The 17831-nt window shown below is 46.4% G+C and overlaps 1 protein-coding gene across 1 annotated transcript; it reads left to right on the top strand.

Annotated features, from left to right (window-relative positions):
• Window positions 1–98: 98 nt before the first annotated feature.
• LOC311115630 (ferritin, heavy subunit-like) lies at window positions 99–17174 on the top strand. Its single transcript, XM_084190789.1, has 5 exons — window positions 99–176; window positions 3152–3257; window positions 10159–10305; window positions 15586–15711; window positions 16084–17174. Exons 2-5 carry the CDS (start codon window positions 3156–3158, stop codon window positions 16234–16236), a joined length of 528 nt encoding a protein of 175 aa, XP_084046915.1. The 5' UTR covers window positions 99–176; window positions 3152–3155; the 3' UTR covers window positions 16237–17174.
• The last annotated feature ends 657 nt before the right edge of the window (window positions 17175–17831 follow it).

Below are 17831 nucleotides of genomic sequence, written 5' to 3'. Positions count from 1 at the left end.
ATTTATGAATATGGAGGTGGGACTACTGGATCAAAATGAACACAGTGTGGAGGACTTTTATTTTGAAAGGTACGCTGACTAGTACGTGATGACGTGTTCCGTCAGAAACAACTGTCACCCAGTCAACGACACAGCTTTGGACGGAGTCTACTAGCAAGCTTTCTTACAACTCAGAGGTAGCTTACCTGGTTTATACTGTCTAAAATACGTTGTTCGATAATGTTATTACCTGGCTATATTCGTTGCGTTATTTGTTGATGACCCACGTTTGCACCTCTGCTACTAGATAGCGGTGTTACGGTAGCTAACGTTACCTGTTAGCAACAATAACCTTGAACTTGTAAGGGCGCCTTGTCATGATGAGGCAAAAAAACAGTCGCTAACTAACGTTCTTAACATCGTTATTATTAGCTAACGTTGCACACTCGTAATCTTTAAAACGCCTAGCTTCCACTCGTAGAACAGCTAGCTACATTTTACATTTTAGTCATTTAGCAGACGCTCTTATCCAGAGCGACTTACAGTTAGTGAGTGCATAAATGTTTCATACTGGCCCCCCGTGGGAATCGAACCCACAACCCAGGCGTTGCAGGCGTCATGCTCTACCAACTGAGCTACAGGAGGGCGTCGTTAGATGGTTTTTTTGCCCTCCCGCGTCACTTTATAGACTAGATCTTGGCTAAACATAGAATCTCTCTGTGACCGCTGATAATTTAAGAACAAAGTTGACTACAAATACACTTCATGGCCAAAAGTATGTGGACACCTGGTCGTCAAACATCTCATTCCAAAATCATGGCCATTAATATGGAGTTGGTCCCCCCCTTTGCTGCTATAACAGCCTCCACTCTCCTGGGAAGGCTTTCCACTAGATGTTGGAACATTGCTGCAGGGACTTGCTTCCTTTCAGCCACAAGATCACTGGTGTTGGGCGATTAGGCCTGGCGCACAGTATAGAGATATTTTATAAGGCAAATGTTGGGAAGTGCTAAAAGGTAAAATATTGTAAACATGGTTGATACTTTGTAATCCAGATGCATGCTCAAATAAGGAATATAGCCAATGTAGTGTGTAGCCATGCCTTAATGTATGTATGTGAATTATTTTAAAGAAAGGGTCTGCCACCAATATAATGAGATAAGGGAAAGAGGCCTCATATGGAAAAGCGCCCATGGCCTGTTGGAGTAAACCACATGTGACATCTGGACGTTGAAAGATAAGGGTAGAGTGGCACTAAAATAAGTTAATCATTTGCCCTAAGGGGAGTAACTGTATATGCTATGTAAGCATGATTGTGTATTTGTATAAAAAGAGATCTTTGAGCCAAGGAGAGCAGGTGCTCCATGGAGTGGCTCGGCTTTGTTACGCAAATAATAACGTCTAATTTTTGGATTCACAAGCTCCAGTTTCTTGAGAGATATTTTTGAGTTGACTACTTTTGAGTCAGATATTTCTACGACAGCAGTCGGTGTTCCAATTCATACCAAAGGTGTTCGATGGGGTTGAGGTCAGGGCTCTGTGCAGGCCAGTCAAGTTCTTCCACACCGATCTCAACAAACCATTTCTGTATGGACATCGCTTTGTGCACCGGGGGCATTGTCATGCTGAAACATGAAAGGGCCTTCCCCAAACTGTTGCCACAAAGTTGGAAGCACAGAATCGTCTAGAATGTCATTGTATGCTGTAGCGTTAAGATTTCCCTTCACTGGAACTAAGGGGCCTAGCCCGAACCATGAAAACCAGCCCCAGACCATTATTCCTCCTCCACCAAACTTTACAGTTGGCACTATGCATTGGGGCAGGTAGCGTTCTCCTGGCATCCGCCAAACCCAGATTCGTCCGTTGGACTGCAAGATGGTGAGGCGGGATTCATCACTCCAGAGAATGCGTTTCCACTGCTCCAGAGTCCAATGGCGGCGAGCTTTACACCACTCCAGCCGACACTTGGCATTGCACATGGTCATCTTAGGCTTGTGTGCGGCTACTCGGCCATGGAAACCCATTTCATGAAGCTCCCGACAAACAGTTATTGTGTTGACGTTGCGTCCAGAGGCAGTTTGGAACTCGGTAGTGAGTGTTGCAACCGAGGACAGACAATTTTTACGCGCTTCAGCACTCGGCGGTCCCGTTCTGTGAGCTTGTGTGGCCGACCACTTCGTGGCTGAGCCGTTGTTGCTCCTAGACGTTTCCACTTCACAATAACAGCACTTACAGTTGACCGGGCAGCTCTAGCAGGGCAGAAATTTGACGAACTGACTTGTTGGAAAGGTGGCATCCTATGACGGTGCCATGTTGAAAGTCTCACTGAGCTCTTCAGTAAGGCCATTCTACTGCTAATGTTTGTCTATGGAGATTGCATGGCTGTGTGCTTGATTTTATACACCTGTCAGCAACGGGTGTGGCTGAAATAGCAGAATCCACTAATTTGAAGGGGTGTCCACATACCTTTGTATGTCTTTGCAATTGATACAAATAAGCGACGTATAAAGATATGATTCAAATGAAAACCGAGATGGCTGCATTAAAATACAATAAACTGCAGGCTAATAGGCCTATTTCAATCATATTAAAATACATTTAATGTTCAATCAATTGAGTTCTGTTTTGCTACAGGCTACTGACTGTCTGTCATTTGTCTCAATTTATTTTCGTAATGTGTAGCCCAACGTGCACAATGATGTGCCAAATCGGTGATTTAGTGCATTTCTATTGGGTTAAGGATTAGAACAAGCCGCCTCAATATTTGTCATCAGTACTGTGAAATAAATCTAATGTTAAGGTAAAGATTTTAATGGAGAAAGCTGATCTGAGAGCAGCGCTCCCTTCCTTTCAACCCTAACAGTATGGACACATGCTCCAATGGTGCACCTAGTGACCGTTCTCTCTGCGTGGTGTCTTGGGAAACGCATGTTGCATCTTCGGCCGTTGTAGGAAAGATGCTTTATTAAAACACTTGTGAGCCTAAGTTCCGTTGCTATGGGGAAACCTGGCCCTGATCTAGCCAGTTAATTGGCAATGGGGATGACTTGCACTTGATTATTAGCAGTTGTGTTGTTCACTCTTCCTCTGTGTGCACTGTGCAGAACATGTTGCCCAAGGCACCAAGCTAAAGACTAAACATCTGTCTGCCTGACTCTGTCTCTCTTTCCAGAACCATGACATCCCAGGTGCGACAGAACTTCCACCAGGACTGTGAGGCTGCAATCAACAGGCAGATCAACCTGGAACTGTATGCCTCTTATGTATACCTGTCTATGGTAAGACCAATAGTTGGCCACCAGCTGGACCGTTACCTGTCTATGGTACGACCAATAGTTGGCCACCAGCTGGACCGTTACCTGTCTATGGTAAGACCAATAGTTGGCCACCAGCTGGACCGTTACCTGTCTATGGTACGACCAATAGATGGCCACCAGCTGGACCGTTACCTGTCTATGGTACGACCAATAGTTGGCCACCAGCTGGACCGTTACCTGTCTATGGTACGACCAATAGTTGGCCACCAGCTGGACCGTTACCTGTCTATGGTACGACCAATAGTTGGCCACCAGCTGGACCGTTACCTGTCTATGGTACGACCAATAGTTGGCCACCAGCTGGACCGTTACCGGTCTATGGTACGACCAATAGTTGGCCACCAGCTGGACCGTTACCGGTCTATGGTAAGACCAATAGTTGGCCACCAGCTGGACCGTTACCTGTCTATGGTAAGACCAATAGATGGCCACCAGCTGGACCGTTACCTGTCTATGGTACGACCAATAGTTGGCCACCAGCTGGACCGTTACCTGTCTATGGTACGACCAATAGTTGGCCACCAGCTGGACCGTTACCTGTCTATGGTACGACCAATAGATGGCCACCAGTTGGACCGTTACCTGTCTATGGTACGACCAATAGTTGGCCACCAGCTGGACTGTTACCTGTCTATGGTACGACCAATAGTTGGCCACCAGCTGGACCGTTACCTGTCTATGGTACGACCAATAGTTGGCCACCAGCTGGACCGTTACCTGTCTATGGTACGACCAATAGTTGGCCACCAGCTGGACCGTTACCTGTCTATGGTACGACCAATAGTTGGCCACCAGCTGGACCGTTACCTGTCTATGGTACGACCAATAGTTGGCCACCAGCTGGACCGTTACCTGTCTATGGTACGACCAATAGTTGGCCACCAGCTGGACCGTTACCTGTCTATGGTACGACCAATAGTTGGCCACCAGCTGGACCGTTACCTGTCTATGGTACGACCAATAGTTGGCCACCAGCTGGACCGTTACCTGTCTATGGTACGACCAATAGTTGGCCACCAGCTGGACCGTTACCTGTCTATGGTACGACCAATAGTTGGCCACCAGCTGGACCGTTACCTGTCTATGGTACGACCAATAGTTGGCCACCAGCTGGACCGTTACCTGTCTATGGTACGACCAATAGTTGGCCACCAGCTGGACCGTTACCTGTCTATGGTACGACCAATAGTTGGCCACCAGCTGGACCGTTACCTGTCTATGGTACGACCAATAGTTGGCCACCAGCTGGACCGTTACCTGTCTATGGTACGACCAATAGTTGGCCACCAGCTGGACCGTTACCTGTCTATGGTACGACCAATAGTTGGCCACCAGCTGGACCGTTACCTGTCTATGGTACGACCAATAGTTGGCCACCAGCTGGACCGTTACCTGTCTATGGTACGACCAATAGTTGGCCACCAGCTGGACCGTTACCTGTCTATGGTACGACCAATAGTTGGCCACCAGCTGGACCGTTACCTGTCTATGGTACGACCAATAGTTGGCCACCAGCTGGACCGTTACCTGTCTATGGTACGACCAATAGTTGGCCACCAGCTGGACCGTTACCTGTCTATGGTACGACCAATAGTTGGCCACCAGCTGGACCGTTACCTGTCTATGGTACGACCAATAGTTGGCCACCAGCTGGACCGTTACCTGTCTATGGTACGACCAATAGTTGGCCACCAGCTGGACCGTTACCTGTCTATGGTACGACCAATAGTTGGCCACCAGCTGGACCGTTACCTGTCTATGGTACGACCAATAGTTGGCCACCAGCTGGACCGTTACCTGTCTATGGTACGACCAATAGTTGGCCACCAGCTGGACCGTTACCTGTCTATGGTACGACCAATAGTTGGCCACCAGCTGGACCGTTACCTGTCTATGGTACGACCAATAGTTGGCCACCAGCTGGACCGTTACCTGTGTATGGTACGACCAATAGTTGGCCACCAGCTGGACCGTTACCTGTGTATGGTACGACCAATAGTTGGCCACCAGCTGGACCGTTACCTGTCTATGGTACGACCAATAGTTGGCCACCAGCTGGACCGTTACCTGTCTATGGTAAGACCAATAGTTGGCCACCAGTTGGACCGTTACCGGTCTATGGTACGACCAATAGTTGGCCACCAGCTGGACCGTTACCTGTCTATGGTACGACCAATAGTTGGCCACCAGCTGGACCGTTACCTGTCTATGGTACGACCAATAGTTGGCCACCAGTTGGACCGTTACCGGTCTATGGTACGACCAATAGTTGGCCACCAGCTGGACCGTTACCTGTCTATGGTACGACCAATAGTTGGCCACCAGCTGGACCGTTACCTGTCTATGGTACGACCAATAGTTGGCCACCAGCTGGACCGTTACCTGTCTATGGTACGACCAATAGTTGGCCACCAGCTGGACCGTTACCTGTCTATGGTACGACCAATAGTTGGCCACCAGCTGGACCGTTACCTGTCTATGGTACGACCAATAGTTGGCCACCAGCTGGACCGTTACCTGTCTATGGTACGACCAATAGTTGGCCACCAGCTGGACCGTTACCTGTCTATGGTACGACCAATAGTTGGCCACCAGCTGGACCGTTACCTGTCTATGGTACGACCAATAGTTGGCCACCAGCTGGACCGTTACCTGTCTATGGTACGACCAATAGTTGGCCACCAGCTGGACCGTTACCTGTCTATGGTACGACCAATAGTTGGCCACCAGCTGGACCGTTACCTGTCTATGGTAAGACCAATAGTTGGCCACCAGCTGGACCGTTACCTGTCTATGGTACGACCAATAGTTGGCCACCAGCTGGACCGTTACCTGTCTATGGTACGACCAATAGTTGGCCACCAGCTGGACCGTTACCTGTCTATGGTACGACCAATAGTTGGCCACCAGCTGGACCGTTACCTGTCTATGGTACGACCAATAGTTGGCCACCAGCTGGACCGTTACCTGTCTATGGTAAGACCAATAGTTGGCCACCAGTTGGACCGTTACCGGTCTATGGTACGACCAATAGTTGGCCACCAGCTGGACCGTTACCTGTCTATGGTACGACCAATAGTTGGCCACCAGCTGGACCGTTACCTGTCTATGGTACGACCAATAGTTGGCCACCAGTTGGACCGTTACCGGTCTATGGTACGACCAATAGTTGGCCACCAGCTGGACCGTTACCTGTCTATGGTACGACCAATAGTTGGCCACCAGCTGGACCGTTACCTGTCTATGGTACGACCAATAGTTGGCCACCAGCTGGACCGTTACCTGTCTATGGTACGACCAATAGTTGGCCACCAGCTGGACCGTTACCTGTCTATGGTACGACCAATAGTTGGCCACCAGCTGGACCGTTACCTGTCTATGGTACGACCAATAGTTGGCCACCAGCTGGACCGTTACCTGTCTATGGTACGACCAATAGTTGGCCACCAGCTGGACCGTTACCTGTCTATGGTACGACCAATAGTTGGCCACCAGCTGGACCGTTACCTGTCTATGGTACGACCAATAGTTGGCCACCAGCTGGACCGTTACCTGTCTATGGTACGACCAATAGTTGGCCACCAGCTGGACCGTTACCTGTCTATGGTACGACCAATAGTTGGCCACCAGCTGGACCGTTACCTGTCTATGGTAAGACCAATAGTTGGCCACCAGCTGGACCGTTACCTGTCTATGGTACGACCAATAGTTGGCCACCAGCTGGACCGTTACCTGTCTATGGTACGACCAATAGTTGGCCACCAGCTGGACCGTTACCTGTCTATGGTACGACCAATAGTTGGCCACCAGCTGGACCGTTACCTGTCTATGGTACGACCAATAGTTGGCCACCAGCTGGACCGTTACCTGTCTATGGTACGACCAATAGTTGGCCACCAGCTGGACCGTTACCTGTCTATGGTACGACCAATAGTTGGCCACCAGCTGGACCGTTACCTGTCTATGGTACGACCAATAGTTGGCCACCAGCTGGACCGTTACCTGTCTATGGTACGACCAATAGTTGGCCACCAGCTGGACCGTTACCTGTCTATGGTACGACCAATAGTTGGCCACCAGCTGGACCGTTACCTGTCTATGGTACGACCAATAGTTGGCCACCAGCTGGACCGTTACCTGTCTATGGTACGACCAATAGTTGGCCACCAGCTGGACCGTTACCTGTCTATGGTAAGACCAATAGTTGGCCACCAGCTGGACCGTTACCTGTCTATGGTACGACCAATAGTTGGCCACCAGCTGGACCGTTACCTGTCTATGGTAAGACCAATAGTTGGCCACCAGTTGGACCGTTACCTGTCTATGGTAAAACATATAGAGCTGTATGTCTCTCATAATTAATATATTTACAGTACCAGTCAAAAGTTTGGACACACCTACTCATTCAAGGGTTTTTTTTTATTTTTGCTATTTTCTACATTGTAGAATAATAATAATAATAATAGGGAAGACATCAAAACTATGAAATAACACATATGGAATCATGTAGTAACCAAAAAAGTGTTAAAACAAATCAAAATATATTTTATATTTGAGATTCTTCAAATAGCCACCCTTTGCCTTGATGACAGCTTTGCACACTCTTGGCATTCTCTCAACCAGCTTCATGAGGTAGTCACCTGGAATGCGTTTCAATTAACAGGTGTGCCTTCTTAAAAGTTAATTTGTGGAATTTCTTTCCTTCTTAATGCGTTTGAGCCAATCAGTTGTGTTGTGACAAGGTAGGGGTGGTATACAGAAGATAGCCCTATTTGGTAAAGGACCGAGTCCATATTATGGAAAGAACAGCTCAAATAAGCAAAGAGAAACGACAGTCCATCATTACTTTAAGACATGAAGGTCAGTCAATACGGAAAATGTGAAGACCTTTGAACGTTTCTTCAAGTGCAGTCGCAAAGACCATCAATCGCTATGATGAAACTGGCTCTCATGAGGACCGCCACAGGAATGGAAGACCCAGAGTTACCTCTGCTGCAGAGGATAAGTTCATTAGAGTTACCAGCCACAGAAATTGCAGCCCAAATAAATGCTTCACAGAGTTCAAGTAACAGACACATCGCAACATCAACTGTTCAGAGGAGACTGTGTGAATCAGGCCTTCATGGTCGAATTGCTGCAAAGAAACCAATACTAAGGGACACCAATAAGAAGAAGAGACTTGCTTGGGCCAAGAAACACGAGTAATGGACATTAGACCGTGGAAATTTGTCCTTTGGTCTGGAGTCCAAATTGGAGATTTTTGGTTCCAACCCCCATGTCTTTGTGAGACACGGTGTGGGTGAACAGATGATCTCCGCATGTGTAGTTCCCATCGTAAAGCATGGAGGAGGAGGTGTTATGGTGTGGGGGTTCTTTGCTGGTGACACTGTCTGTGATTTATTTAGAATTCACGGCACACTTAACCAGCATGGCTACCACAGAAATCTGCAGCGATACTCCATCCCATCTGGTTTGGGCTTAGTGGGACTATTATTTGTTTTTCAACAGGACAATGACCCAACACACCTCCAGGCTGTGTAAGGGCTATTTTACCAAGAAGGACATTTTACATTTTAGTCGTGTTTCTTGGTCCAAGCAGGTCTCTTCTTCTTATTGGTGTTCTTTAGTAGTGGTTTCTTTGCAGCAATTTGACCATGAATGCCTGATTCACACAGTCCCCTCTGAAAAGTTGATGTTGAGATGTGTCTGTGACTTGAACTCTGTGAAGCATTTATTTGGGCTGCAATTTCTGAGGCTGGTAACTCTAATGAACTTATCCTCTGCAGCAGAGGTAACTCTGTCCTGGCCTCCTGTAGCTCAGTTGGTAGAGCATGGCGCTTGCAACGCCAGGGTTGTGGGTTCGTTTCCCACGGGGGGCCAGTATGAAAAATGTATGCACTCACTTAACTGTAAGTCGCTCTGGATAAGAGCGTCTGCTAAATGACTAAAATGTAAATGTAAATGTAGTCATTTAGCAGACGTTCTTCATTGCAAACGCCATGCTCTACCAACTGAGCTACACGGGGCCTGGAGAGTGATGGAGTGCTGCATCAGATGACCTGGTCTCCACAATCTCCCGACCTCAACCAAATTGAGATGGTTTGGGATGAGTCGGACCGCAGAGTGAAGGAAAAGCAGCCAACAAGTGCTCAGCATATGTGGGAACTCCTTCAAGACTGTTGGAAAATCATTCCAGGTGAAGCTGGTTGAGAGAATGCCAAGAGTGTACAAAGCTGTCATCAAGGCAAAGGGTGGCTATTTGAAGAATCTCAAATAGAAAATATATTTTGATTTTCTTTAGCACTTTTTGTGGTTACTACATGATTCCATATGTGTTATTTCATAGTTTTGATGTCTTCACTATTATTCTACAATGTAGAAAATAGTTTAAAAAAAAAAGAAAAACCCTGAAATGAGTAGGTGTTCTAAAACTTTTGACCGGTAGTGTATGTCTGTGTTATGTAAACACAGTGAATATTGCTATACATAATAATAATAATAATAATAATAATAATATGCCATTTAGCAGACGCTTTTATCCAAAGCGACTTACAGTCATGTGTGCATACATTTTTACGTATGGGTGGTCCCGGGGAAGGCATTGCTGTGTCTTCCCTGTACCTGAATAGAGCCAAGAGAGGATGTGTTCAATTTGGGTTGGGGATCCCAAGTCGAATGAGGAATCGATCAATTCTCATGTTCGGTCTTTAACTCATCTCTCCCTGTGCTAGAGATTCAAAGGAATTTAGACAGAGCTATTTCTAATAACTATCTAGTTGTAGAGAACATTTCATACAGGCTCAACGTTCTGCAGGATGACACGTTAGTGACACCTCCACCTTTCTCTTGTACGTGTTTCTAGGGGTACTACTTTGACAGAGACGACAAATCCCTGCCCAACTTTTCCAAGTTCTTCCTGACGCAGTCCAAGGAGGAGAAGGAGCATGCTGAGAAACTGATGAGTAAACAGAACCAGAGAGGAGGACGCATCTTCCTCCAGGACATCAGGGTATAACACACACACACAGAACCAGAGAGGAGGACGTATCTTCCTCCAGGATATCAGGGTATAACACACACAGTACCAGAGAGGAGGACGTATCTTCCTCCAGGACATCAGGGTATAACACACACACACAGAACCAGAGAGGAGGACGTATCTTCCTCCAGGACATCAGGGTATAACACACACAGAACCAGAGAGGAGGACGTATCTTCCTCCAGGATATCAGGGTATAACACACACACACACAGAACCAGAGAGGAGGACGTATCTTCCTCCAGGATATCAGGGTATAACACACACACACAGAACCAGAGAGGAGGACGTATCTTCCTCCAGGACATCAGGGTATAACACACACACACAGAACCAGAGAGGAGGACGTATCTTCCTCCAGGACATCAGGGTATAACACACACACACAGTACCAGAGAGGAGAACGTATCTTCCTCCAGGATATCAGGGTATAACACACACAGAACCAGAGAGGAGGACGTATCTTCCTCCAGGACATCAGGGTATAACACACACACACAGTATCAGAGAGGAGGACGTATCTTCCTCCAGGACATCAGGGTATAACACACACAGAGAACCAGAGAGGAGGACGTATCTTCCTCCAGGACATCAGGGTATAACACACACACACAGAGAGAACCAGAGAGGAGGACGTATCTTCCTCCAGGACATCAGGGTATAACACACACACACAGAACCAGAGAGGAGGACGTATCTTCCTCCAGGATATCAGGGTATAACACACACACACACAGAACCAGAGAGGAGGACGTATCTTCCTCCAGGACATCAGGGTATAACACACACAGAACCAGAGAGGAGGACGTATCTTCCTACAGGACATCAGGGTATAACACACACACACAGAACCAGAGAGGAGGACGTATCTTCCTCCAGGATATCAGGGTATAACACACACAGAACCAGAGAGGAGGACGTATCTTCCTCCAGGATATCAGGGTATAACACACACACACACAGAACCAGAGAGGAGGACGTATCTTCCTCCAGGACATCAGGGTATAACACACACAGAACCAGAGAGGAGGACGTATCTTCCTCCAGGACATCAGGGTATAACACACACACACAGTACCAGAGAGGAGGACGTATCTTCCTCCAGGACATCAGGGTATAACACACACACACACAGAACCAGAGAGGAGGACGTATCTTCCTCCAGGACATCAGGGTATAACACACACACACACAGAACCAGAGAGGAGGACGTATCTTCCTCCAGGACATCAGGGTATAACACACACACACACAGAACCAGAGAGGAGGACGTATCTTCCTCCAGGATATCAGGGTATAAAACACACACACACAGAACCAGAGAGGAGGACGTATCTTCCTCCAGGACATCAGGGTATAACACACACACACAGTATCAGAGAGGAGGACGTATCTTCCTCCAGGATATCAGGGTATAACACACACAGAACCAGAGAGGAGGACGTATCTTCCTCCAGGACATCAGGGTATAACACACACACACAGAACCAGAGAGGAGGACGTATCTTCCTCCAGGATATCAGGGTATAACACACACACACAGAACCAGAGAGGAGGACGTATCTTCCTCCAGGACATCAGGGTATAACACACACACACAGAACCAGAGAGGAGGACGTATCATCCTCCAGGACATCAGGGTATAACACACACACACACAGAACCAGAGAGGAGGACGTATCTTCCTCCAGGACATCAGGGTATAACACACACACACAGTACCAGAGAGGAGGACGTATCTTCCTCCAGGATATCAGGGTATAACACAGAACCAGAGAGGAGGACGTATCTTCCTCCAGGACATCAGGGTATAACACACACACACAGAACCAGAGAGGAGGACGTATCTTCCTCCAGGATATCAGGGTATAACACACGCACACAGAACCAGAGAGGAGGACGTATCTTCCTCCAGGATATCAGGGTATAACACACACACACAGAACCAGAGAGGAGGACGTATCTTCCTCCAGGACATCAGGGTATAACACACACACACAGAACCAGAGAGGAGGACGTATCTTCCTCCAGGATATCAGGGTATAACACACACACACAGAACCAGAGAGGAGGACGTATCTTCCTCCAGGACATCAGGGTATAACACACACACACAGAACCAGAGAGGAGGACGTATCTTCCTCCAGGATATCAGGGTATAACACACACACACAGAACCAGAGAGGAGGACGTATCTTCCTCCAGGATATCAGGGTATAACACACACACACAGAACCAGAGAGGAGGACGTATCTTCCTCCAGGATATCAGGGTATAAATAAACACAACAGCACTACCGGGGTATGTTACCCTATACAAGGCTTCATATTGATTAGAGTAGAGGCCATTTTGCCATCTCCTCTTGTCTGAATATCTAAGCCACATAATATATGCAGTTTTACGAGGGCATGTTAAGGAGCAGCATGAGTAAAGGAGGCTTTGTTGCAAAATAGGAAGCCGATTCTACATTTAACTTTGGATTGGAGATGCTTAATGTGAGTCTGGAAGGAGAGTTTACGGTCTAACCAGACACCTAGGTATTTGTAGTTGTCCACATACTCTAGGTCAGACCCGTCGAGAGTAGTGATTCTAGTCGGGTGGGCGGGTGCAAGCAGCGTTCGATTGAAGAGCATGCATTTAGTTTTACTAGTGTTTAAGAGCAGTTGGAGGCTACTGAAGGAGTGTTGTATGGCATTGAAGCTCGTTTTGAGGTTTGTTAACACAGTGTCCAATGAAGGGCCAAATGTATACAAAATGGTGTCGTCTGCGTAGAGGTGGATCTGAGAGTCACCAGCAGCAAGAGCGACATCATTGATATACACAGAGAATAGAGTCGGCCCGAGAATTGAACCCTGTGGCACCCCCATAGAGACTGCCAGAGGTCCAGACAACAGGCCCTCCGATTTGACACATTGAACTCTATCTGAAAAGTAGTTGGTGAACCAGGCGAGGCAGTCAGTTGAGAAACCAAGGCTATTTAGTCTGCCAATAAGAATGCGGTGATTGACAGAGTCAAAAGCCTTGGCCAGGTCGATGAAGACGGCTGCACAGTACTGTCTTTTATCGATCGCGGTTATTATATCGTTTAGGACCTTGAGCATGGCTGAGGTGCACCCATGACCAGCTCGGAAACCAGATTGCATAGTGGAGAAGGTACGGTGGGATTCAAAATTGTCTGTGATCTGTTTGTTAACTTGGCCTTCAAATACTTTCGAAAGGCAGGGCAGGATGGATATAGGTCTGTAACAGTTTGGATCTAGAGTGTCACCCCCTTTGAAGAGGGGGATGACCGCGGCAGCTTTCCAATCTCTGGGAATCTCAGACGTTTATGAAAGAGAGGTTGAACAGGCTAGTAATAGGGTTTGCGACAATTTCGCCGGCTAATTTTAGAAAGAAATGGTCCAGATTGTCTAGCCCTGCTGATTTGTAGGGGTCCAGATTTTGCAGCTGTTTCAGGACATCAGCTATCTGAATTTGGGTGAAGGAGAAGCGGGGGGGGGGGGGGGGGGGCATGGGCAAGTTGCAGCGGAGGGTGCAGAGCTGGTGGCCGGGGTAGGGGTAGCCAGGTGGAAAGCATGGCCAGCCGTAGCAAAATGCTTATTGAAATTCTCGATTATCGTAGATTTATCGGTGGTGATAGTGTTTCCTAGCCTCAGTGCAGTGGGTAGCTGGGAGGAGGTGCTCTTATTCTCCATGGACTTTACAGTGTCCCAAAACTTTTTGGAGTTAGTGCTACAGGATGCACATTTCTGTTTGAAAAAGCTAGCCTTTGCTTTCCTAACTGATTGTGTATATTGGTTCCTAACTTCCCTGAAAAGTTGCATATCGCGGTGGCTGTTCGATGCTAATGCAGTATGCCACAGGATGTTTTTGTGCTGGTCAAGGGCAGTCAAGTCTGGGGTGAACCAGGGGCTATATCTGTTCTTAGTTCTGAATTTTTTGAATGGGGCATGCTTATTTAAGATGGAGAGGAAAGCACTTTTGAAGAACATCCAGGCAGCCTCTACTGACGGAATGAGGTCAATATCCATCCAGGATACTCAGGCCAGGTCAATTAGAAAGGCCTGCTCGCTAAAGTGTTTTAGGGAGCGTTTGACAGTGATGAGGGGTGGGCGTTTGACCGCGGACCCATTACGGACGCAGGCAATGAGGCAGCGATCGCTGAGATCCTGGTTGAAGACAGCGGAGGTGTATTTAGAGGATAAATTAGTCAGGATGATATCTATGTTTACGGATTTAGGGTTGTACCTGGTAGGTTCCTTGATAATTTGTGTGAGATTGAGGGCATCTAGTTTAGATTGTAGGACGGCCGGGGTGTTAAGCATATCCCAGTTTAGGTCACCAAGCAGTACAAACTCTGAGGATAGATGGGGGGCAAGCAATTCACATATGGTGTCCAGGGCACAACTGGGGGCTGAGGGGGGTCTGTAGCAAGCGGCAACAGTGAGAGACTTATTTCTGGAAAGGTGGATTTTTAGAAGTAGAAGCTCAAACTGTTTGGGCACAGACCTGGATAGTAGATTGCAACTCTGCCCCCTTTGGCAGTTCTATCAAGACGGGAAATGTTGTAGTTCGGGATGGAAATTTCTGAATTTTTGGTGGCCTTCCTAAGCCAGGATTCAGACACTGCTAGAACATCAGGGTTGGCAGAGTGTGCTAACGTAGTGAATTACTCAAACTTGGGGAGGAGACTTCTGATGTTAACATGCAAGAAACCAAGGCTTTTACGGTTACAGAAGTCAACAAATGATAGCGCCTGGGGAGTAGGAGTGATACTGGGGGCTACAGGGCCTGGGTTAACCTCTACATCACCAGAGGAACAGAGGAGGAATAGAATAAGGATACGGCTAAAGGCTTTAAGAACTGGTCTTCTAGTGCGTTGGGTACAGAGAATAAAAGGGGCAGATTTCCGGGCGTTGTAGAATAGATTCAGAGCATTATGTACAGACAAGGATATGGAAGGATATGAGTACAGTGGAGGTACACCTATGCATTGGGTAACTATGAAAGAGATAGCATCACTGGTGGTACCGATTGACCGATATGTGTATATCTGTTGTATGGTTGTCCTGTTGTTAATGTTGTTTTTATTGTTGAACCCTGACTGCACAACACATTTCCTAATTGGGACAATAAAGAGATTGATTGATTGGTTCAACATATTGCCACAATTTAATGGGCTCTGTCAGTTTGAGGCATATATATATATTCATAATTGTGATCAACTGTTTCTGTGTGTGTGTGTGTCAGAAACCCGACAGAGATGAGTGGGGCAGTGGGCTGGAGGCCCTAGAATGTGCTTTGCAGCTGGAGAAGAGTGTCAACCAGTCCCTGCTGGACCTGCACAAAGTAGCCACAGAACACAACGACCCTCACGTGAGTTACACACAGCTCATCGGGACAGTTTCCCGGACACCAATTAAGCTTAGTCACAGACTAAAAAGCACTTTCAATTTTCATTGAAGATTTGTCTTGTGAGCATGCTTTTTAGCAGGGTTGGGGTCAATTCCATTTCAATTAGTCAATTCAGAAAGTAAACGAAATTCAGATTCCACATTTTCCTCATTGAAGAGAATTGGAATTGAAATTTCAGTGTACTTCCTTAATTGACTGGAATTTAAATGGAACGGACTCCAACCCTGCTGTTTATAGCATTGAGCTTTAATCTGGGTCAGGGAAAAACCCATAGTGTCTGTTTTGGAGATTTGATCCTCTTCCTAATGACCGTAACAAAAAACCTTTCCTCAGATGTGTGACTTCATAGAGACCCACTATCTGGATGAGCAGGTCAAGTCTATCAAGGAGTTGAGTGACTGGGTCACCAACCTGCGTCACATGGGGGCCCCGCAGAACGGCATGGCGGAGTACCTCTTTGACAAACACACCCTGGGGAAGGAGTAGCGGCCAAACATCCCCTTATGCCAGGGGTTGTGTTCATTAGTGCACACCGTAGCGAAAAATACATTGAAACAGAAAACGGACATTTCTTATTGGATAAATTCAGATAGTAGTACCTCACAGTTTTCAGTCCGTTTTGTTTACGAATGAACACAACCCATTTTCCCGCCTGCTGGTCAGTTTAGCATGTTTGGTCTGTCCTTACGACTGGTAATCCTCTAGTGCTTAAAGACCAAAATGACCAGAAGCCATTGCTCTATTTACATTACTGCTCTAGATTATGATTTACTGGCCGCCATTCTATTGTTTCACTACATGATATATATATATATATATTTTTTTTTTGTCATTTAGCAGACGCTCTTATCCAGAGCGACTTACAGTTAGTGAGTGCATACATTTTTCATACTGGCCCCCCGTGTGGGAATCGAACCCACAACCCTGGCGTTGCAAGCGCCATGCTCTACCAACTGAGCTACACGGGGACTGATTTCGTCTGTCTGTGCTATCATGCCAACTCCTTGTCATTTCAGTTTGGCTTGACGAAGGCAGCAATGGAGTTTGCAAGAGCACAAACAGATCTGGGAACCAGGCTATATCTTCCCTCTGTTTACCTACATACAGTATGTGTCCGTTACAATTGACATGCGCTGCCAAAATAAAGACTTAACTGGTTCTTAGAAATGCCTCGTAGCTTGGTGGAGTTTAAAAGTGAGACTGGCAGCAGGACCACGTTATAACTCCGTTTTTTTCACTAATGCTTTTCATGTTTAATTTGTGAAGTCAATATCGAGTGATTGTAGGAAAGATGTTAAGTTGAATACCTTTTCCATTATATTATGTCCACACAGTTCATTAATTGGCATTTTAATGAAATGATGTATATATTTTAGAATTTGGTCTGTGTTCTATCTATGTATGATGATAAATATTTGAATCACTTTGTGTTGACTGTCTGTTTGAATATTAGACGGGTCAGATGTGCATTAAATAAGGCCAAAAATCAGATCCTTTTGAAAGGTTGATATTTATTACAGAACAAACAACCAAAAAGAACACTACTACTCCAACTAACTATACACAGTATCATTCAAGGAAAAACAATATATGTACATATTTTTTTTTTAAATCTGTGTTTAAAATAAAGTACTTCATATTCATTTGACCACTTGGCAATGTGTTGCACCCTCATAGGGTTGCAAAATACTGGTAACTTTTCCCAAATTCCTGAGAATTCTAGATATCCTGGTTAGGGGATTCTGGATTTCTATAAAACCTGGGAATTTGGGGAAAAGTTACTGGAATTTTCTAAACCGTCCTTGTTACAGAGACTTCTAGAACGACACGTTTTGTCCTGTTTCAAAACGTTGATATTGTACTGGGATTTCGTAATGTGTTGTGTCGTGTCAGGCTAATTGATCACAGTTGGAGTAAGCATAGATATAATATAATAATAATAATATAGATATGAGGGGATCAGATCAGTAGGTGTGTCCCAAAGGGTACCTTATTCCCTAGATAATTATCCTTTTATAGACCTTATTTGAACAGAGTTGCTGGACAAATAAACACCAGTGCAATGTCTACGGCCTTAGACT

This window comes from Coregonus lavaretus, assembly GCF_964263955.1.
Source record: "Coregonus lavaretus genome assembly, contig: HAP1_SCAFFOLD_418, whole genome shotgun sequence".
Taxonomy (NCBI): domain Eukaryota; kingdom Metazoa; phylum Chordata; class Actinopteri; order Salmoniformes; family Salmonidae; genus Coregonus; species Coregonus lavaretus.
The sequence above is the reverse complement of the archived record's forward strand: the minus strand, read 5'-3'. Positions and strand labels throughout refer to the sequence as shown.

Coding starts and splice junctions, on each gene's coding strand:
- LOC311115630 (XM_084190789.1), top strand. CDS start 3,156: ATGACATCCCAGGTGCGACAGAACTTCCACCAGGACTGTGAGGCTGCA. Junction 10,306..15,585: donor TCTTCCTCCAGGACATCAGG/GTATAACACACA, acceptor TGTGTGTGTCAG/AAACCCGACAGAGATGAGTG. Junction 15,712..16,083: donor CAGAACACAACGACCCTCAC/GTGAGTTACACA, acceptor ACCTTTCCTCAG/ATGTGTGACTTCATAGAGAC.